The sequence below is a fragment of the Equus przewalskii genome, chromosome X (assembly GCF_037783145.1).
Source record: "Equus przewalskii isolate Varuska chromosome X, EquPr2, whole genome shotgun sequence".
Classification (NCBI taxonomy): Eukaryota; Metazoa; Chordata; class Mammalia; order Perissodactyla; family Equidae; genus Equus; species Equus przewalskii.
Genome location: NC_091863.1, coordinates 122583295 through 122606027, shown reverse-complemented (window position 1 = coordinate 122606027; position 22733 = coordinate 122583295). Strand labels below are relative to the sequence as shown.

The 22733-nt window shown below is 54.1% G+C and overlaps 1 protein-coding gene across 19 annotated transcripts in view; it reads left to right on the top strand.

Annotated features, from left to right (window-relative positions):
• LOC103545070 (three prime repair exonuclease 2) overlaps window positions 1–18839 on the top strand; it is a 46863-nt gene extending 28024 nt beyond the window's left edge. For 9 of the 19 annotated variants that reach the window (XM_070604835.1, XM_070604848.1, XM_070604849.1 and 6 more), the window contains 7 exons: window positions 7232–7314; window positions 7747–7905; window positions 8022–8115; window positions 8686–8898; window positions 9649–9760; window positions 14957–17093; window positions 17792–18839. In XM_070604835.1, coding sequence (XP_070460936.1) covers window positions 7232–7314; window positions 7747–7905; window positions 8022–8115; window positions 8686–8898; window positions 9649–9760; window positions 14957–15204 — 909 coding nt within the window. In that variant the 3' untranslated portion in view covers window positions 15205–17093; window positions 17792–18839. Of the gene's footprint in view, window positions 1–7231; window positions 7315–7746; window positions 7906–8021; window positions 8116–8685; window positions 8899–9648; window positions 9761–14956; window positions 17094–17791 lie in introns of those variants that run through there. The other 10 variants (XM_070604840.1, XM_070604851.1, XM_070604845.1 and 7 more) reach the window with 5 other exon arrangements.
• Window positions 18840–22733: the final 3894 nt, after the last annotated feature.

Sequence of the window (22733 nt, the reverse complement as noted above, 5' to 3'; positions counted from 1 at the left end):
CCAAGAGTTTTATAATTTTACCTCTTACATTTAGGTCTTTGATCCATTTAGAGTTAGTTTTACGTATGGTGTAATGTGTGCGTCCAACCTCATTCTTTTGCATGTTGCTGTCTGGTTGTCACAGCACCATTTATTGAAAAGGCTGTTCTTTCCTCATTGAATTGTTTTGGCACCCTTGTTGAAAATCAACTAACTGTAAATGTGAGGGTTTATTTCTATATTCTCTATTCTACTCCATTGACCTATATGTCTGTCCTTATGCCAGTACTACATTGTCATGATTACTGTAGCTTTGTAGTAAGTTGTGACGTGTAAATCCTCCAACTGTGCTCTTTTTTAAGATTGTTTTAGCTATTCTGGGTCCCTTGAATTTCCATATGAATTTTAGAATCAGCTTGTCAATTTCTACAAAAAAGCCAACTGGGATTTTGATGAAGATTGCGTTGAATCTGTAGGTCACTTTGGGGAGTATTGCCATCAACAGTGTTACATCTTCCTATCCATGAACATAGGCTGTCTTTCCATTTATTTAGGTTTTCTTTCATTTCTTTCAAAGATGTTTGGTAGCTTTCAGTGTACAAGTCTTGTACTTCTTTTGTTAAATTTATTCCTAAGTATTTTATTCTTTATGGTGGTACAGTAAATAGAATTGTTTTCTTAATTTCATTTTTGTATTGTTCATTGCTAGTGTGTGGAAATACAATTGATTTTTGCATATTGCTCTTGTATCCTGCCACCTCACTAAACTTGTTTATTAGTTTGAATAGTTTTTTAGTGGATTCCTTAGGATTTTCTCTATAAAAGATTGTGTCATCTGCAAACAGATATAGATTTATGTCTGCCTTTCCAATTTGTATGCCTTTTATTTCTTTTTCTTGCCCAAATGCTCTGGCTGGCACCTTCAGTGTAATGTTAAATAGAAGTGGCAAGACTGGGCATCCTTGCCCTTGTTCCTCATCTAAGAAGGGAAAACATCTGATTTTCACCATTGAAGATAGCTGTGGGTTTTTCACAGATGCTCTTTATCAGGTTGAGGATGTTCCGTTCTATTCCTAGATTAAGTGTTTTTTATCATGAAGGGTGTTTGATTTTGTCAAATGTTTTCCCTGCATCTACTGAGATGATCATGTGGTTTTGTCCTTTATGCTATGCTTCCTTCATTTGTGACGTACCAAGTTTCCTTTTGGAATATTTCACTTCTGTCTGAAGAACTGCCTTTAGCAATTCCCTTTAGAAGTAGTTCCAAATTCTCTTAGATTTCATTTGAGTATGTCTAGTTCCCCTTCATTATTGATGGATATTTTCACTGATACAGAATTCTGGGGTGGAATTTCTTCTTTCTCCATGGATTCCAATGAGAAATCTGCAGTCATTTGCATCATTTTCCCTCTATGGGTCATACGTTGTTTTTTTTCCGCTACTTTGAAATCGTGTTCATTGCCATTAGTTTTCAGTAATTTGATTATACATTTATGGGGAGATTTCTTTGAGTTTGTCCTGTTTGGATTCGTTCAGCTTCTCAAATCTGTAAGTTTGTGTCTTTTGTCAGACTTGGGAAGTTTTCAGCCATTATTCCTTCAAATATTTTTTCAGCCTACATGCTTTTCTCCTCTCTTTTTGGGCCTCGTATGACACACACAGTAAGCCTTTTGTTATTGTACCACAAATCTATGAGGCTCTTAATTTTTTTTTCAATCTTTTTTCTGTCGCTCATATTGGATAGTTTCTGTTAATCTGTTTTCAAGTTCACTGATTCTTTCCTCTGTCCCCTCCATTTTGCTGTTGAGTCCCTCAGTGAGTTTTTTATTTTAGTTATTCTGTTTTCCTGTTCTAAAATTTCCATGTGGTTTCTTAAAAAAAGTATTTTCTGTTTCTTTGCTGATGCTGTCTATTTTAACTTTTGTTTCAAGAGTGTTTATTACTTATTCAGCTTTTTTATAATGATTGCTTTAAATTTGTCAAGTAATTCTAGTGTCTGTGCCATCTTGCCATTGGTGTCTGTTGATTGTCTTTTTTTCATGCAAGTTCAGATTTTCATGGTTCTTCATGTGCCAAGTAATTTTGGATTGCGTCCTGGACATTTTGACTATTACTTTGACTCTGAGTCTTGTTAAATTTTATGGAGAATGTTGATAATTTGTGTTTTAGCAGGCACTTAACCTGGTTAAGTTTAAGCTACGAGTCCAGCCCTCTTCTCTAGCCTGTGGTCCCAGCGTCAGGTCTATTTCCACAGCCTTTGTGCCGCTATTCAGGCCCGTCCTGCATGTGCGCCACCCAGTGGTCTGGCTGGGACCTGGGCAGCACTGGTCTCTCCCCTGGTTTAGTAATCGAAGTCTTAGGTATGCTCACCAAGACCAGATTCACCCTTGCACAGGTTGGGGTGAGCCCAGGTGTTCATAAACGGATTTACGGGTCACTTTCCCAAGCTCTTCCCTCCATGTCATCTCTTTGATACTCGCTGGTTCCTGGGGAAAGGGGCTCTCCTTTTCCATCCTCCAGCCATAAACCACCCATGTCTGTGACTGCACCACAGCTGTAGGAGAATGGAGGAGAAGAAGCAGTCACAGGGTTTGGCCCCATAGCTCCATGAATGGAGAGGAAGGTCTCCTGTCCTCAGAGTGTTCATTCCACCTTTGTTGCTGCTGCCACTCCCGCCATGATATTGCCTGGGGTCTGAGAGAACAGAGAAGAGGGAGAGAAGAAAGGCCGAGGATTTCTCCCAGTGTCTCTGAGCGCTCAGGGTTCCCTTTTCTGGAGCTTGCCATCTGTACCACCATGCTCCCTTTTGAGTTTGGGCTGAGCAGAGTGCAGGGCTGGGGAGAGTGGAGGAGAGAACACGGTGTATCACTGCCCGTCTGAGCGGAAACTGCGGCTTCGGGTCTGCCTCCCTGACACACCTGCTCACAATGACTTTTCCGAGACTGCAGACGCCTGCCACGTGTGTTCTGGCCTGCTCTGAGGGGTGGGCGTTCGGTGGGAGAGGACGATGGTCCCTCTATCTTACCCGGAGCTGTAACCTTTCCCTTAGTTTTTATTAAAAATTTTTTATTGTGGTAAAATGCACATAGTATAAAATTTACTATTTTAACCATTTTTCAAATATTTCCCGGCAGGCCCTGAGGGAAGCCTGCTCTTTTTTTTTTTAACATGTTTTTATTATGATAAAATATGCAACATAAAATTTACCATCTGAACCACGTGTAAGTGTACAGTCAGTGACATTAAGCACATTCACAGTGTTGTGCAACCACCATCACCTTCCATTTCCAGAACTCTCTTCTCCATCTTCCCAATTTTTAAGCCATTTTAAAGCATAAAATTCAGTGACATTTACTACATTCCTGATGTTGTACAACCATCACCTCTGTCTAGTTCTGGAATATTTTCGTCACCCTAAAAGGAGGTGCCCTGCCCTTGAAGCAGGCACTGGCAATCCCTGCTCTCCTGTCTCTGTTCCACAGCAATGGAGGCACACGCTGTGTGGCCTTTTGTGACTTGCTTCTTCACTTGGCACAATACTCTCAGGCGCCATCCATGTTGGAGCATGGATCAGTACTTCATTCCATTTTAAGGAATAAGAAATAAAAGCAAAAGAAGAATTTACGTTGGCATTATTGAGAACTGGGAGTCGGGGCACAAGAGAAAGGAGATATGGGAGTAAGATTATTAAGTTTGGTCAAAATCAAACCATGTAGTTTGGAATTGGAATAGGGAATGTCAGCATGAGCGCCTAATATATTTTACCTAAAAATATGTGTGTGTATGTATATATGTGCATTGCTTTGCTTTGTCCCCTGAAGAGGCTGAGAACAGTGACACCCCAGTTGTAACACAGGCTTGGGGCAGGAAATGTACCAGTTGAATCAGGGACACCTTGTCACACCAGACAGCAAGGCAGCCATCCAAGACCTCTGGTCATGTCCAAAGGACTCAGGAGGCAGCTAGCAATAGAAGCCCTCACTGGCCAAAGAGGGGACGTTGTGGGGACGATGCTTGTACTGTAAGGACATTGAGTGCAGTAGACTGAGGCCCTTCATGTATGTTTAAATCCATGAGTTTATAACGATACTTTTAAAAAGTCATCATTTTGAAGCACAAGCAACAAAAGAAAAAATAGGTGAGTTGGATTTCCTTAAAATGAAACACTTTGGTGCTTCAAAGGTCACTGTTAAGAAAGTAGAGAGAATCTTTGTCAGTCATATAGCTGGTAAGGATCTAGTATCCAGAATCTGTAAAGAACCCTTACAACTCAATAATGAAAAGACAAAGAACCCAACTCAAAAATGGACAAAGGATCTGAATAGACTTTTCTCCAAACAAATGGCCAATAAGTGCATGAAGATAGTCACCATCACTAGTCATCAGGGAAATGCAAATCTAAACCTTGATGAAATGCCGCTTCATACACACTAGGATGTCTACTAACAAAAAGGCAACTAGGAAGCACTAGTGAGGATGAGGAGATCGGAGCCCTCCTACCGGCAGGCAGGGATGTGCACCGGGGCAGCTGCTGTGGGAGACAGTCAGGCGGTCCCTCAAAAGAGTCGGCGTGGACTGACCCAGTGCTTCCACTCTGAGCTCTGTCCCCAAGAGAGCTGAAAACGTCTGTCCACGCGGAAATTTGTACAGGAACAGGAAGTATTACACTTGCTAGCCCCCAAATAGAAGCCACCCAAATTTCCATCAACTGGCAAATGGATAAACTAATTAACAGTTAAAAGAACAAATTACCAATACGTGCTACAATGTGGATAGACCTTGAAAACATGCCGAGTGAAAGAAGCCAGACACAAAAGACCACATATTGCATGATTCCATTTCTATGACAGGTCCGGAAGAGGCAAATGCAGTGACAGAAAGGAGATGAGTGGCTGCCAGGGGCCGGGGTGGGGTTATGGGGAGTGATGGCTAATGGGGATGGGGTTTGTTTTAGAGGTGATGGAAATGTCCTGGACCTACGTAGTGGCGATGGCTGCGCAGCTCTGGGACTATGCCAACAACCACTGAACTGTACATTTAGAAAGGGGGAATTCACGGTGCGTGCATTGTTTTGCAGTAAAAAATACCAGCACAGCTGAATGAAAAGAACATATCTGAGGGAGTGCTTCAGGCTAAAGAACGGAGAACAGCCCTGAGGTGGCGTGTACTTGGCCCGTTCCAGAAATAGCCAGCGGGCTGGTTTGGCTGGAGGAGAGCTCAGGGGCAGGCCATGTGGGATGCGGTAGGCCAGGGGAGGCCTTAGGGTGCTCTTGTCATTGTAGTGGGTGGTCACTAGAGTTTTCCTTAAGCAGTGTGGAGACAACCATGGCCATGGCGTGAAAGAGGTGGCTGGGTAGAGACCCGTCGGCGGGCTGCAGCTGTGCCCAGCCCTTGGGTACTAGCTTAGCAGGGTGTGGTAGTGGAGGCAACAGTAGGCGGAAGCAACCAGATTGGGCCAGGCCCACTGGGTTTGCTGCTGGAGGGATTGGAGTGGGAGCTAGGGGAGGGAGTCCCAGCCGGAGCGTGGAAAGGTCTGGGGCTTCGTGGATTCACTCGGCAGACCTTTCCAAGTGTCCTTGTTGGGTCAGGCCCTTTGCCAGGGAGCAGAGGGGAGACAGATGGGATGAGGCCTCTCTCCTGTGCTGCTCCTGGACCAGTAGAGGCTATGGACGGGCTTCAGGGATGTGGCTGCAGTCCAGCGTGGGGACTCTTGGGTCTTAGAGGGACTGGGCCCTGATGACCCACAGAGGACCTCTGTGGTCTGGGCCTGTGGCCTGGGGAGCTCAGGGGGTCGCTCAGCCCAGAACTGCCTGGTGGGGTCAGTGCCACTGTCCCAGCCCCACCCCATGGTTGGCAGAGCCCTGAGCAGGGGCACCTACCCCTTCCTGGGCATGGGGAGGGGGGCGCTATCGGAGCTGAATCTATGCTGAGGAGGGGACAGCAGGCAGGGTGTCCCAGCCGTGGCCACTGGTCAAGGCTTTGTGAGATCCTGAGTGACAGCTGCTCTCATGTTTCTGTCTGGGCTGTCCCCTGAGTTGACAGTGTCCCATACCCCCCCTCCTGCTCCCAGGCTGCCCTTGAAGTGTGTCACTCAGGCTTAGAGCGCCTTGGGCAGAAGGGGAGGATGAGTCAACAGGAGGTAGTGATGAGGCCCATGCAGCCAGTGGCAGGCTGAGGGCATGGAGATGGAGATGTCAGAAGCTTCCAGAGACACTGGTCTTGTTGATGTGGCCACACAGCCAAGAGCCAGGTTTGCCGGGAGTGCCAGGCAGCTGTAGCCATGAGGCCCAGCACCTGTGGACAGGGAACCAAGCTGCAAACATTATAGCAGAGCGCACTCCTTTCCCCAAGTCTTCTCCCTACCCAGGGCTACCTGGCCTGAAATGCCACTAGGAGCCTCTTGGCCCTTTCACTTCAGCTTGTGCCTTCCACGCACACTTTAAGTGCAGATGCTTCTTGGAGGGTTTTATAGTTAAGGTGCCAGCAAGGCTGGCTGAGTGAGTCATTCTGGTACGTTTCTCGGAATAGGGGATGTGTCAGGGCAGGGGCACCGAGGGGCTAAAGTGGAGAGAGAGGCCCAGCTTTCTTTCCAGCACCCCTGCTCACACGGGCCTCTCTTGAGCAGGCTAGCCCTCTCAGGTCATTAGTGTTTGGGTCCTGGGGATCGGCTGCGAGCCTCCTCCACTTTCTGGAAGGAGAAGGGAGCTGTAGTTCTGAACCCTTCAGCTCTTGGCCAGGCAGCCCCTTTGGAGAGGAGCACGGTCGGTGCAGTCCCCCTGCATGGCCTCGTCTTGCTGTGCTGGTCAGCTTTGTCCATTCCTGGCTGCGGAGGGTGGATTGCCAAGAACAGGCCTCCTCCTGGAGGTGTTCCTGTGGAACGGGCCACCATCGGGTCCCTGTGGGCTGTGTTCTGCCTTCAGCCGGCTCTGCCGTGCTCCGCATTCCCACCCAAGAGGCGGTGCTGTAGGATGTGTGATGAGCACACGCTCCCATCTATTTCTGTGGTACTTGCCACTTTCCAGAGAGTGGTCCCAGGCATCATTGCAGCCCGGGGCTGGGCTCGGGCAGGGAGCGCTCATTGGTGGCAGCCCCTGAGGCCACAGTCCCCCAGTCAGTCCTAGATGCTGCTGGGCAGGGACCAAGGAGCTGTCGGCTCAGGCCCCTCCTTTTCACTAGCCCCAGCAGGGTAGGATGTCGGGCAGGGGCACCTGGCATGCCTGGCCAGTGGATGCATCTGGCTTTCCCTGCCCAGGGCCGGGCTTGTGCCCAGAAGCAGCTGTACTTCCTGGACCAGCTGCTGGACGTGATCCGGAGCTTGACCATCGGATGTTCCAGGTGAAGGCTTGGGATGGGCCCTCCATACAACAGGTGGCGGGTGCCCTTGGTCCTCTGGCTGGAGCTGGGGGGGGGTAGGGGGCCTGCTGGGCACCTCGGCCTGCCACCAGGCACATCTCCAGCTGGGGTTTTATTCCTCGCTGTGGTGGCAGCAGCTGCCTACTGGCCCAGGAGCTGTCTGTGTGCAGGTGTGGTGCTGGGGCCCTGCAGGCGGACGGGCTCTTCCAGCGGGCTCGGCTCTGGCTGCCGAAGCATACAGGGCCTGGAGGAGGCACCTTCGCTCGGCCTCTCCACCCAGTCTTGTTTTGCTTCTTGGGTCTCCCCTATGGGACTGAGAGCTCCCTCACCAGGGGCCTCAGCTAGGCTGCTGGCTTGGTCCCCGGAGGCTGTGCTCTGTCCCATGACAGCATGGCCCTGGGGCTGTCTTTGCAGTGCGAGGGAGCACTTTGAAGACACCAGGGAGAAAAATGAGGTGCTGCTGGGGGAGCTCTTCTCCAGCCCCCACCTGCAGATGCTCCTGAGCCCCGAGTGTGACCCGTGGCCCCTGGACATGCAGCCTCTCCTTGACGAGCAAAGTGACGATTGGCAGAGGTACGTGCCCTGCTTGGTTCTGGTACCTGGGGCACACCCTTCCACGTGTGACCCGTAGGTGCCCCAAAGCTCGTGATGGCACAGAGCTGGAAGTGTCCCCCCTTCTCTCCCTGCAGGGTCAGCCCCTCTGTTGAGTCGGAGGAGAAGGTGGTGGAGCTGGTCAGGCAGCTGCAGGAGAGCACTGTTAAGCTGCAGGCACTCAGGGTAGAGGTGAGGGCACCAGCACGTGGGGGGCTACAGAGCTTGGAGACGAGGGCCTGCCTGCAGGGACTCCGGTGTATGTCCTAGGGCAAAGAACGTCACCTCCTCCAGCCTCAGGTGCCCCATCTTTACAATGGGTATGTCATGAGGCATAAGTGAGGTGGTGTGTGTGCAGGGCCCGACGGGTTCTACAGTGTGATGGGTGTCAGCCCGCATGAAGGGCAGACAGGCTCTGGCCAGGAGCCTGGAGGCTTTCCGAAGAACAGAAAGGATCGGCCTGGGCCAGGCTGTGCACCAGGCCCCAAGCTCTGGGCTTTCCCGCGCTTTCTTGCTTCTGGCTCTCCCAGCAGCCCTTGGCCTGGCATCCTTATTTTCCTGAGGAGGAGACGGAGGCTGACACAGGCAGTTCAAAGCCGAGTTGCTCTTTTCTGTCTCTGGTCTTATGTCTCCTGGTTTGCGAAAGCATGGCATGGCCAGCAGACCCTGCCCCTTGAAGAGGGTTAGGGAGCTGGTGCCACAGGGACAGGAAGGGCAACCTTGAGGGACTCTCCACCTCTGGCTTTGCCGTGCTTTGTGCAGCACAAGCAAGGGGCCGAGGTGAGCGGGGCTGACGCCAGCACCCTGGACCAGAAGCTGCGCCTGGTCATCTCTGACTTCCACCAGCTCATCGTGGCTTTCCTCCAAGTCTACGACGATGAGCTGGCTGAGTGCTGCCGGCGCCCAGGTCCCTACCTCCACCCATGTGGCCCCATCGTCCGGGCCGTGTACCAGGCTCTGACATCGTGCAACCAGGTAAGACTCATCCTCTCCTCTCCCTCTCCCCCTCCCTCTCAGCTGTCACTGCAGCCCCCAGCAAGGGACCCAAGGGCTGGGATGGGACTGGGAGGGGCTTGGCCCAGACTCCCTGCAAGTGGGTAGCACCGGTGGGCTATGGCCTCTGGGCTCTGGCCCTCACCCTGGGACCTCGGGCAGCTAGGGGCAGGCACTTCTCCTGGTGTCATGGAGGGGATGAGGGCTGATGTTGATGCCCCCCTGAGGCCCCCACGCTGGGTTTGGTTATGGTTATGAGTACAGTTGCCACATGTGGACCTCTGACATTGGCTCAGGGCTTCCACGATGTTTGTCGTGGTTTTTTAACAGAAAAGCTCCTGGGCTTCCAAACCCTGACCAGCCTGTCCTTTGCGATTTACCAGCAGGGCAAGTTAGGGTACAGTCTTCTCCCATCAGAAAGGCCCTTTTATCTTGGAACATCCATTTTCCCATCATGCCACTGACTTTGCTTGGCTACCAGTGTGGGATGGGCATGTGACAGTGTGGCATCCCCGCTGGGCTAGGAGGGAGTTAGGTTGGAGAACTCTGATTGGTGACTCGCCAGCTAGCTAGGAGTCCTGCCCTCACCGTGCGTGGACTGTCCTTGGGGGTGAATGTCACATGGTCAAAGGCTCAGTGGGAACCTGTGTGGGAAGGAGGAGACGCTTTCTGTGGGTCAGACCACCAGCATTTAATGTCCACACAGCCTCTTCCTCCCTCCCTTGCTCCCAGCTGTTGAAAGCGGTCACGGAGGTCACTGGCACCTGGGCGGAAGCCATGGAGATGGTGAAGCAGCAGCAGGGTGAGCAGATCTTTTGGGGCAGCAGCTCTGGGATGAGTCTAGGTATGTGGTCGCCGCCTCTGTGGTCAGGGCCGGGGCTGTCCCAGTGCGCCTTGGCTTAGTGCCTGTCTCATGCGTGGGCTCCTTCTGTGCTCTACCAGCATTTGGGGAGCATTTGGGGACTGGTCCTTTACTTCATTCTTTTTCCCTTGAAAAAATGTTTTTGACATTATAAGATAAAAATATTAATTATAGAAAATTGGGGTAACCCAAAGACGTACAGAAGTCAAATAAAAAGTCTATAACCTGGTGGCCCAGAGACGGTCGGGGTGAAGGTTTTGGTCCATTTCCCTCTATTCTCTTTCCTCTCATTTTTTATTTCTTTGTATAAGTTCTGTCATCACAACATGTGCACTTTTATGTTCTTTGTCTTGGACCTCATTTCAAGCATTTTCCCATGTTCTTGAGGTAACGTTTTTAGTTTGCTATAATTTGCTGAACGTTTTCTATTACTGAGCCATAGGTCATTTTCTGTTTTTTACTATTCTGCATAATTCTGTCGCAGGATTTGCAATAGTGAAAAATGGAAACAACCCACAGTTTTCCCGTTGGGTAAGGCTTGGGTAAAGACTGGTGTTATGTGTATGGCAAGGTCGTATTTGTTGTTTCAGAAGTTGGTTCTGATGATGTGAGGAAGTGCATGTTACGGAATGTCAAAGGGAAAGTGCAGGTTGGAGTTCGCGGTCTGATCTTGCCGTCCTAAAGGAGGAAACTGGGGGAGCCCCTGCCGCAGCGAGCCAGCGCGGAGGTGGTGATTTCCTCTGTGTTGGAATCAGAGGCGCTTTGTTCATCTTGTGTTCTTCGTCCTGCTCTGTGGTCTTCAGATGTTCCCCAGTGAACATGTATTACTTAGGTGCCCGCCCCCCGATTGTCAGTCTTTACGAAAGGGTGCAGTGAACATGTTTAGACAATGAAGCACGTTCCCGTCTGAGACTGCGCCCTTAGGACGGGGTTCCCCACGCCATCAGCTCATCACTGCTTGTAGGGCCGGCCAGTGGCCGTCTCCCTGGAGCCGCCTCAGGGCTGGGTTTGATCCCTCCCACATTTCCGCTATTGGATGGGGCAGAACTGTGTCTGACTTTAGTTCTTATTTATCCTTTTTTTTGAGTAAGTTTATTTTTTATTAAGGGAATAGACTTTCAGACAAGATTTTTTTTAAAAAAAGAAAAATAGCCTTTAGGGAGGAGTCTCAATTCCCAGGGATAGAATCATGAAATAGTTGGAGATTTTCGCTGTGCCACTGCAAGCCCCCTTTCATCATTTCAAATGATTTTAAAGCGAAGGCTGTGTAACCACGACCCAGGCCAAGAAATAGGACCTGCCTAGCCCCCTGGGCAGCCCCACATGCCTCCTCCTGCCCCCGCTAACTGCTCTTCTGATGTGGTGACAATTACGTCTCTGAGGTTTGTCTACCACTTATATGTCTGTAACTTGTTCATTTTCACTGCATGTAGCTGAGGTCGGCAAACTTTCTGCGTAAAGGGCCAGGTGACAGCTGTTTAAGACTTTGCGGGCCATTGGAACTAGTCCCTTTCCTCTCCTCCTTCCAAGATCCTCTGGGGCTTTGGCTTTTGACAGTTTGATTATAATACGTCTGTGTGGATTGCTTTGAGTTTCTCCCATTTGGAGTTTTTTGAGCTTCTGGGATGGGTAGCTTCATGTTTCTCATCAACACCCGCCCAGACAGTTGACGACTCTTCCTTCCCCTTCACTTCCTGCTTGCTCTCAGCCTCAAGGTCAGCCAGAGGCAACGGCTCAGGGCCTACTCAGGCCTCTGCCGGCGTCTGCACAGCACCAGGCGTGCGCGGGGCCTTTGCGAGTCCCAGGACAGGCGGAGCTTTGCACAGCCCTTGCGGGCGTCTCAGCCCCAGCCTCTCCTGCCCCCCTTTTTGGTTCGTCTGTTGTCTGCCCCACCTCTTGTCCTCCGCCTCAGCAGCAGCAACTAACGCATTTACCTGTGAGTGTGTCCCCCCAGTGCAGCCCCAAGGAGTGCCTTTAGGTCACAGAGCTTTGCGGCCTCCCTTCGGAGGGCTGTCCTTGTGGGGACTCTCCAGCCAGCCCTCTCCTCGGGCGGCCAGCTTTCTCGCTGCTCTTGGCTTTGGCACACACACTTGCCACATGTAGACCTGGCACTCAGGAGTCTCTTTTTCTGATTGAGCTGCAACAGAATCCTCGATTCTAAAATTTATCATAACGTTTATTCTGATCACCACTGTCATTGTGACTCTCACCCCCAGTGTATATAATTGCTGTTAGTAAAATGCTTGTAATCCATGTTATCGTTAGTATAGTAATGGTCGTCAATGGGCTTCACCGTGTGCCGTCTCACCTGTGATCACAGCACTGCTGGCAAGTCTTACCTTTAGACAGGCAGTTTACGTCTAGGCTCTGGGAACTGCTCCCTCCCCACCTCTGCCCCTCTGTGCTCTGCGTGCAGAGAAGCACCTGCTTGCCCTGGAGCTCCCAGCCGCCTCCGTGGGTCTGGAGGGTCGCAAGGGAAAGCGTACCCCAAATGGTGGTGGCTGCCTTCTGCTCAGAGCGGGCAGGGCCTGTGGGGGCAGCTGGCCTCACCAGCCCTCCGGCACTGCTGCTGTCAATGCAGCTTCTGGATTTTGTTTGAGATGAGTTCTTGGGCTGTAGACCTGCCAGAGAAGCGATCCATGCCAACTCCACACCAAGGGCCAATCGGAACGGCCTTTGCACTTCCCTTGTTCCCACCTAGCAAATGGAGGGCCTTGGTCTCCATGACCAACCTCCTCAAGCCCTTCCACTGTTGAAGGTCTGTGAGTCTGTGCTACTTCCCCTCCCGGAATAAGAAGCTAGGCCACCAATCTGGGTGCCAGTAGCCAGGCTGTGTTGGTCGCATGTCCCCACATCTGAAGTGAGGGACTTGGTGTGAGGGGCTGGTTGTGCCTCCTGGGCCTGTGTTCAGAGCCTGGGCCTCGAGTGCACAAGGAGGGCCTTGGCGACGTGGGTGGCCAGCTCATCCCATTGTCATTCACCAGTCACCATCTTGATTGGGTGGACCTGAAGCCCCATTTGCCTCCCAGGCCTCTAGAGACCCCAGTACCATGAAAATATTGATGCATTTTGAAAACGAAGCAACCCCCTCAGTGCTGAAGGGGAGTTGATGGCACTGACGTGGAAAGATGATCACAGGTTTCTGGAACCTAGAGAGTGGATGGGAGCAACTTACTGGATACAATGAATGGAGAAAGCCACAGCCAAGAGGACAGCCTGAGCGAGCAGCGGAGGAGCCAGTCTGCCTGGTGGAACTGTCACAGTCCCAGGGCCATGTGGCTGGCAGCCCTAGGGAGAGGGCAGTGGCGGATGGGCCAGAGGCAGAGGGCACAAGCACAGCAGGTGTGTACGGATTGGTGCTCCCAGTGAGACCCTAGCCTGCTCTCTTGTGAAGAAAACAATTGACGTGAATGGCACACCCAGGCTCCTTGTGTGGCTGGTGGCCCGCGGGAAGCCCACCTCTTTTCTGGCCTCTGAGGTTCCGTGGCACGAGGGCTGGTGCCTGCCTGCTGAGCTCCTGGAAGGGGGCCCTGCAGGAAACAGACGACTCCGACAGAGCAGGGCAGGGCCGGTGTGCCAGCTGCCCAGACCACTTCTCCCCAACCTGGATCAGCACCATGGAAGGGAGAAGAAAGACCTAGAAAAGCAGGGCAAATGTGGCATTCAGAGAACTTTCCAACAAACTTGAATTGACATAGTCAGTATCATGTCCAAACATACCTAGAAAACTATGAAAAACCGACAGAGAAAAACAAGCAAACGCTCTTAGAAGTTAAAAACAGTTGCCAAAGTGTTGAAAAAATCAAGAGAAAGAGTAGAAAGCAAAATGAGGCAACAAATCTAAGAATAGAGAGAAAAGAGACAAGTAAAATGAGGACGAAGAGAAGTGGTGCAGAGGCTGGTCCTGGCGGCTCCCAGGCTCTCCAGAGAGAGGAGGGAAGATGGAGGCGGGGGTGACCAGTGAAAGACAGGTGTACGGAGCTGAGGAGACGTCTCCAGATTCCGGGTGCAGAGCAGATGGAACCCAAAGGACGCACCCCCAGACCCAGCCTCCTGAAGTCCAGAGTAGCAGAGAGCCCACAGCCTCCAGAGGGTAATGCCTCGAATGTTTGGGGGGCCGGGGGCTTCCAGACTAGGACCTGAGACCCAGCCAAGCTCTGAGCCAAGTAGGTAGAGATGAGCCCAGGATGAAGGGAGACAAGTGAGCTGACAAAGCACCCAGGGCGGGGGCAGCCCCAGAAGTGGAGTGGGGCTGGAGGGGGCCTGGAGGCTGGGAAAACCTGATGATTCGTAAAGGCAGGTGACACCCAAAGGAACCTAGGCAAACCCCATCTGTGGAGAAATGCGATGGAGGCGGCAAGCATGCTAAACCAACCCCAGCGGGAGCTTTGATGGCCAGAGGGGAGGCTCATTGGGGCTGGGCCTGGGTGGGCTGAGCTCGGGCCCAGCTCTGCAAGGAGTCCGCCCTGAGGCCCGTCACCCCAAGGCACACCCCATGATTCCTGAGCTTCAGTCATCCTTGGGATGGGCAGGACCACATGCCAGTTAATGAGTTGGCCATATGGGAGGGGAGAGGACCACCCGGAGGGAGGGAGGCAAGTTGGTGGATGAAGGACTAGGTGTCTGCTAAAGTTAAGGCACCGCTGCCAAGGAACCCAAAAGAAGAGCCCTGCCCCTGAGGGTGGGGGCTGGGGGGAGGGAGCTCAAGTCCACGCGTTCTGTGCCCCATGGCCATTATCTGAACTTGGTACCTCCAGAGGCAGGTGCATGTTATGGTGATGTCCCGTCAACCCTGAAAGCCAGGCAGCACTTGCCTGCAGGGTGGGGTGAACAGCTAAGACCCATGTCATTGGATTTGTTTGGGTGTGCAGGTTACTGGTCTAATTAAAACTGAACACACTGTCAAAATCAGAACAGCCCCCAGCTCTTGGGCTCGGGGGTAGGGGGTGGGCAGGTGAGTGTGGCCCCTCAGCAGCTCCTGGCTCAGGCAGTTTCTGGGTCACAGTCGGAGTCAGGCCCCCAGGCTGCAAGCCCCTTGAGGGCCAGGTGCAGGGGTGCCCAGGGCCTGAGGAGAGCCGGTGAAGGGCGTGCCTGGCTGGGGGCGGGAGGGGAGCTGCTGCTTCTCGGCCAGGAAGCGCTAGACTCACTTTGCTGGTGACGTTTTTCTTTTCTCTGCAGCCACCAAAATGGAAGAACTAACCCAGAAATACAAGATCTTCGATGCCGGTTTGCACAAAGGCACAGAGTTGGCTGGGAGCAGGAGGCTCCGACCCAGAGATACAGGCAGCCGGGAAGGGCCGAGCCAGCATCAGGAGAAGCAGTTACAGCCCCCGTGTTCTTTGGGCACAGCCTCCAAATGCCTGGCGCCTTCGGCTCCTTGGGAGGTGGAAGGAGTCAGGGGGCAGAGGTGGGGCAGGGTGGTGTGAGCTGGAGAGAAAGGAAACCAGGTGCTGCGAAGTTGCCTCCAGCCTGCTTTTTGCTTCCACGGCTCCAAGTGACTGCCTCCTTCCCTCTGCTGTCTTGCCTGGGCTGGGGGAGCCGTAGTGCCCCGCTGCTTCGTCCTCCTCCTTCTCATCCTGGCTGTCCTTAGGCCTGGGTGCGCCTGGCTGAGGACCTCCTGCTGTCCTACGGGGCCTGGGCCCTGCACCTCTCCTGCCCTGTCTGCTCTGGGCACTCCTTCCCCTGCCAGATGCCAAGCTCCAGAAGTCTCCACCTTGCTGTGATACCTGGCCACATGTGACCAGAGCCTGCCCTCTGCCCTGCTCTCTCCTCCCCTGTGACTGGCCTCGGGGTCCCATGTGAGAACTCCTCACAGTCCCTCAGCCAGGCCACTGGCGCCCACTGTCTCTGGGATCTGGTGGGTGGGCAGGGTGTGTGTTCCCTTCTTCCTCTCCAGGGCTTCCGGCACCAGCCTGGGGAATTCTTGCTGGTGGCCTGACTGGTTGTCCAGGAAGCTACTTTCTGGCCTTCCCGGGGTGACCCAGTATCTCTCTGAGCAGTGCACCTGTCACAGCCACCTCCCTCTCTTCAAGCTTGGGAACAGGTGCGACAGGCCCAGGGGGGTGGGGGAGGTGTCTCCCTCTAAATGCTTGGCCCACCCTGGCCACCAACCTCACTTGTACCTGCTCTGCCCTGCTCCTTCGCTTCCCCAAGTCTCCTGTGGGTGCTCCAGACAAGGAGGCTTCTGGGAGCTGGGCATCAGGCCCCCTCTCCCCCAGGCTGCCAGAGCCCCTAGCCCTGGTTGCCTGCCTGGGGCATCCCCCAGATGGCTGCTTGGGAGGTGGCAGAACAGACAGACTGAAGGTCACCGCTGTCCAGGTGTGCCAACAGTTTTACAGGCCGAGGGACTCAGGTGGGCCTGCAGCAGGCAGGCTGCATCCAGCATCTTGGTTGCCTCTCTGTGCCCCCGCCGGAGGCTGGGCCTGCAGGCACTCTCCACTGAGTGCTGGCATGTCTTGCTTCAGAATGAGGTCCTTAGGGCGATGCCACCTGCTTGCTGGACCAGGGAGGGCCTTCTGGCTTCCCTCCCATCTTGACTGTGCCTGGTGGGCTGGATAGGCCCCTAAACAGGCTGGAGGGGCTGGGCTTCACTCTTGCACCCGCGGTCTCCTACCCCCGCCCCTCACGTTGCTTGTCCTTCGGAAGGCAAGGATTGGCTCAGCCGAAGCCCACACGCTGTGCAGCCCTCACTCCTCCCTTCCTCCTTCCCGGCACCTATGCTCCAGTCTCCTTAGATATTGTGGGTCATTATACCTGTGAAGCAGATACTATCTCCCCTTCCTAGTGAAAGTGGAGCCCGCAAGGCGGCTGGACCAACGCTTTCCCGCTCCTGAGCTCACTTGAGCGTCATGAGGGGCAGCCGGGTCCCTGTGGCAGGGAGCCGCGCCCTGAGGACTAGTTGCCTTTGTGGAAGGTGCCCAAGCGTGAGGCTGGGTGTCGGACCCAGGTGGACCAGGCCCAGCTGCTGTGGCCTGACCCTGGTGGGGCTTGGAGGCAGGGCTGGGCAGAGGCCTCGGGCTTCTTCCTCGGGCCTGTGATGACATGTTCCTTCAGCTCAAGCCACGCTCATCGGGAGCCAGCCCGCAGCCTGGGAGCCTGTTTTCCAGTCTGTAAACGCAGGGCGTGTGTCGCAGTGGCTGTGAGTGAGCGAGGGGGCGGCGGCGAGCCGGCTGCACAGGTCCTGCGGCCTCAGGCGGCCTTGTTGCCCAACAGGCGGTTGGGGGCGGGCCACAGCCGCTGATTAAAGGCTGCCTGGAGCAGCCTGTGCGGAGACAGGTGCCCAGCAGCCCAGGAAGCCGGCCAGCGCCTGCCGCAGGTAAGCTAGTGTGGCAGGGTTGGTGAGGACTGCTGCTGGGAGCCGGGAGGCAGGTGGAGGCCGGGTTGGGGCCAGCACCTGTGTGCCAGGGAGAAGGTGCGGGGAGGCTGAGCTGGGGAGGCCAGGGATCACCGTGAGGGCCTTCTCAGGTGTCTGCACGCCTCTCTCCTGGCAGCCAACCCCAGGGGTGCAGACATGGGGTGCTATGCCTGAGGCTCCCAGCCAAGATGTCTTGATAAAGCTACCATCCTGGGCTGCACCCCGACCCCCAAGTCCCTGATGACATGGACCTGGCACACTTCCCCTCCATGTACCTGGAGGCAGGAGGCAGAGGCCTCCAGGCTGGGGTCTGGGCACATCAGGCCTTCCTTTTGCTGTTTACTAGGTGGTAGTAGTGGGGATGGCCAGGGAGGGACTGGGGGACAGAATGGAGGGAGTGACGAACCCTGGGAGGCTTCATCCTGGACAGAAGTAATAGGCCCTGGTCACTGGGTCCCAGCTCTGGAGACCCCTTAGCAGCCTCTCTGAAGGTGGGTCTTAGAAACTGCTCCTAGAGCCTAAAGTCCCATGAGGTGGGATAGGGGTGGCAGGAAGTGAACCAGAGGGCTTTGGAGCCTTGGCTGTGGGAATGGCTATGGGTGGTCAGGCCCAGGTGTCCCCATCTTGGCTTTCAGGCTTTGTGTCTCTTTCTCTGACAGCTTTAGGCATTGCTGTCCCTGTGAGAACATCACGATGTCCGAGGTGCCCCGGGCAGAGACCTTTGTCTTCCTGGACCTGGAAGCCACTGGGCTCCCCAGTGTGGACCCCGAGATTGCTGAGATATCCCTGTTTGCTGTCCACCGCTCCTCTCTGGAGAACCCAGAGCGTGATGAGTTCGGCATCCCTGTGCTGCCCCGGGTCCTGGACAAGCTCACGCTGTGTATGAGCCCGGAGCGCCCCTTCACCGCCAAGGCCAGTGAGATCACTGGCCTGAGCAGCGAGGGCCTGGCGCGGTGTGGGAAGGCCGGCTTCGACAGCGCCGTGGTACGGATGCTGCAGGCCTTCCTGAGCCGCCAGGAGAGCCCCATCTGCCTCGTGGCCCACAACGGCTTTGATTACGACTTCCCCCTGCTGTGCACGGAGCTGCGGCGCCTGGGTGCCCGCCTGCCCCGGGACACCGTCTGCCTGGACACACTGCCTGCGCTGCGGGGCCTGGACCACGCTCACAGCCACGGCACGCGGGCCCAGAGCTGCAAGGGTTACAGCCTGGGCAGCCTCTTCCGACGCTACTTCCAGGAAGAGCCGAAAGCAGCCCACTCAGCTGAGGGCGACGTACACACCCTGCTCATGGTCTTCCTGCACCGCGCTGCTGAGCTGCTTGCCTGGGCCGATGAGCAGGCCTGCAGCTGGGCCCACGTGGAGCCCATGTACACACCACCTGATGGTGCATGCCTCGAGGCCTGAGTGCCAGGGCCTCCGTGATGCCACAACCCAGCGGGATGAGGCCTGGTCCCTGCACCATGGGCAGTGCCAGCCTTGACGGTTCAGCCGGGCTCTGAGGCCTGGAGCTGTCACCGGATGAGTGCTTCACTGCCCCTGCAGCTGCCAGGCTTCCCCCTGGCCCTGGCCTCACTGGCCTGGCAGCCCTAGAACTTTCTGCCAGCCCCAGCCCCAGCCCCAGCCTCAGCCTCAGCCTCAGCCTCACCCTCAGCCTCGGCGGGCTCCCACCCCTCACTCTGTCTCTCAATAAACAGCACTAGCACCAGCCCCTGTGGGACCCTGAGCCACCTACTTCCCCTCCTGGAGCCTCTGTCTCTGCTTCACAAAGTGGTGACAGGCTGAAGTGATATGATAGGTAGGCAGAGCAGCACGGTGCCTGGCACGCTCTGGGTGCTGGAGAATAAGGGGGCACCCCTGGCTGCACACAGGCACATACATGAAAAGGACCTTAAATGTGCAAGTCAAGCGCAGAGGGCCCACTGGAGCGCATGGGGTGACAGAGACGACGCCCAGAGGCAGGCTGGACTTTAGAGCTGACCTGAGGCACGTAGGAGAGGTGAGGTGGCCGGCACAGTGAGGGTGACACCTAGGAAGAAGTCCCTCCTGGGCCGTGTCCCTTGTGGTGCAGCCAGAGGAGGTCCAGGAGGCTGCTCCGCAAGGAGGGCAGCTTCTTGGCAGCCACCTCAGATGGCGTTCGGGAGCCGACTAAGCTGCCTCGGGCCCCACCTGTGTCACCAAACAAGGGGACAAGTCAGGGGCAGGATGTCCGGGAGACAGAACAGGTGAGAAGGGTAGGGTGGGTGGGGTGGCCGTGCCTGAGAGTCACTTGCATGATCAGAGCCTTGAGCCAGCCGGGCCCGTTCTGGGAACCCTAAGTAGGTCAGAGTGACTAGAGCCATTGCAATGTGCAAGGTGGCAGAATGGTGAGGCCAGAACACAGGCAGTAGTGACCTCAGGCTGTCCTCATTGCCCAGGCTGGCGGGCCTGGACTGACCCTGAAGGCAATGGGGAGCCACAGACGGTTGTAAACAGGGGAGGGGCACAATCTGATTGCTCTTTTTACTGTAGCTGTCAGGCTGCTGTGTGGAGAAGGGACTAGAGCAGGCCTGGAAGGGGAGGGCAGCAACCGAGGGAGAGAGGAGCACAGGCACTGGGGCTCTTTGGGAGGGAGAGCTACCAGCCTGGCCAAGGACAGAATGGCAGGAGTAGGGGAGGGTGCAACATAGGGGAAAGACCGGCAGGGGTCTAGTTTGGGAATGTGATCCATGCACTGCTGAGCTTCCTGAGGATGGCTAGTTGGCTCCCTGCCCCGGGAGGGGACCCACCTGGGAGAGTGCCACAAGGCCAGGCCAGGGCGGGCCTTCAGTCCAGGAGCATGCATCAGGCAGGAGCTGAAAGAATGGGGGGCACCATGAAGATTGAGGCAGCCAGGGCTCCTCAGATCCCCAGCGCCCTGGCAGGGCTGGGTCCCCTTTATCTGGGTGGCCAGGCTCCAGGTCACCAATTGCTGAGTGGGTAATGCCAAGAGGATCCCTTCTCCCTTGGCACGCAAGCTAGGAGGGGCTCAACTCCGGGCCTGGGTAAGCAGGTTGACAGCCTGGCCTGTGGCTGCTGCCACGCCCCAGAGTGGTCTCTGGTTTCTGGGCCCTCTCACCTTTCGCAGGCCCACATGCAGCTCCCTCAGCACTCCGTGCTCTCCTGGCCTCCCGGCAGCCTGGCCTCAGGCCCCCTGCCTGAGCCCGAGCTCAGACTGGCCCGTCCAAGCTTCCCACCTTGCACACCGCACAGGCAGGCTGAGGCCTGCCCCCTGCTGCCTGAAAGCAGTGATGTGCTGGGAAACGGGTGGGCACTCCTAGGGACTTCTAGGGAAGTCCGTGTGGGCCTACATGTGTGTGTCTATTTCTCTCTCTCTCTTTACGCACACACATACATGTTTATTATAAAGGTTACTGATAGAAAGGATGTGAGCACATGCTTTACAAATAATGAAATCTACAATATATACAAAATATACAATACACTTAGAAGTTTCACATGGCTAGTTTATTCTCGAAAAGTCCCTCCGTTGACTTCTGCTGAACTCTTGTATCCGTACCCTGCCATGCTTGCAACTAATGGACGAGTGTGGTTCCCACACAAATGCTAGTTAATATTTTCATGTATCCTAATGAGTAAAACAAAAGTGAAACCACAGAGATGCATGTTGGAACCTCACATGTTCATTGGTGACGTGAGCAACTCCTTTGCTGAGCTGGATAATAGTTTTTTATACTGGAAAGGTATTTGCTTTTTTTTTTTTTTCTATTCACAATGTAATGACTACAGACTCAAGTCTACACAGGCAAACTTTAACAGATCAAGCCCTGGTTCATAGTGTCTGCTGAAGTAAGATGTGATGACTTTTGAGTATCTCTTTTGTCTCTAATTTCTTTAAGTGGAAGTTTACTATTTATTTATTTACGCTGAGGAAGATTCGCCCTGAGCTAACATCTGTGCCAACCATCCTGTTTTTTAGTATGTGGTTGGCCGCCAGCACAGCATGGCCACTAACAGAGCGGTGTAGGTCTGCACTCGGGAAGCAAACCTGGGCCGCTGAAGCAAAGAGCGCTGAACTTAACCACTAGGCCCTTGGGGCTGGCCCCTACGTAATTTATTTTTTAATAATGGTGGTGGTTAACAGCCAGCTCTGAAAATTCCCAAACGCATATCATCTATTAGAATGGCTGGAATACAAAGGACCAACCATAGCAAGGGTTGGCGAGGCTTTGGGAGAACCGGCCCTCTCTCACACCGCTGGTGGAGTTAAGATGGGATGAGCACTTTGGAAAGCAGTTGGGCTGTGTCTGAACATGTTCAGCATGCACCCACCATAATGGCCCCACGATTCCACGCCGAGACATTTATTCACCCGGGAGAAAGAAATGTACGTGGCCACACACAGACTTGCACATTCATGGCAGCTTTATTCATAACAGCCCCAGACAGGACACAATGCAAATGTCGCTCAGCAGGTGAAGGGTGCAACACACGGAGGCGCGTCCCCATGGCGGGACACTGCTGAGCAGTCAGAGGGACTCAGAGTCACCATGCTGCGTGAAAGGTGCCACACCCAAAGAACCAGCTGCACCGCTCCAGTTCCCTCTGGCCAGCCACCCGCCCCTTGTCAAGAGGTGGCACAGCTGACAAGCCACATCAGTGTCTGCCAAAGGGGACACAGCTGTGACCAGGAGCATACCTGGGGGACATCTTATGCAAGCCAATTGAAAATGGCATTATCCATGCAGAGGGACGAGTACAAAAGTAACCAAGCCAGGAGCCGTGCCAGCTTGTCTTTGTGCAGGGGACAAGGTGATGAGGACAGCCCCGAACCAGGCCACAAAAAAGCCTGGAGCCGAAAGCTGGAGACCTGAAATGGGCCAGCCCTGCTGCCGGGTCTCCTCGGGGACGCTGCTGCAGGTTCACATTTCCTGTAAACACCACCTGGCGTTGCACAAAATTCACAGTTCACCCCGACGGGCGTCCAAAGAGAGTTCACGGTGGGGATTCCCATCCCCAGAAAGCAGCATCGGCACTGTGGGGACCCTGCTTTCTGCACTCGGCTCGTGCGCATGTGCACCCCACACTCACTCGCGAGTCCCCACTCCCCCTGCACTCATACGCACCCCCACACTTGCACCACAGGCCCCCATTCACACACACCCCCTGTCACATGGGTGTGCAAACACACACCCCACACAGACACCACCCCCCACTCGCACATGCTGGCTCCCCCAACCCCCCACGCTTACATGCACCTCTTCACACACATTCACTTATGATTTTGCATAAGTGGGATCTTACTAGATGCTGCTTTTAAAATCGTCAGCACCTTTGTCGTTTGGGCGTCTGTAAAGGCAGTTTCTTCCAGGCGGTCGGCACGTTGCTGTGACTCTTCCCGCTTCATCAGTATTGGCAGAACTGTCTCCTTCCTCATTTCTACACTTCATTGGGCTTTTCAAAGAGAAACCTAGGATTTTGATTTATCCTTTCTCCTTTTTGCTCTCTGCTTTGTTAACTTCAGCTTTCATCCTTATTAATTTCCTCTGTCTACTTTCTTTTGGGTTAGTTTTTATTCTTTTTCCCTAATTTGTCAAGCAAAAGATGCCCCTCCTGGGGGCTGGC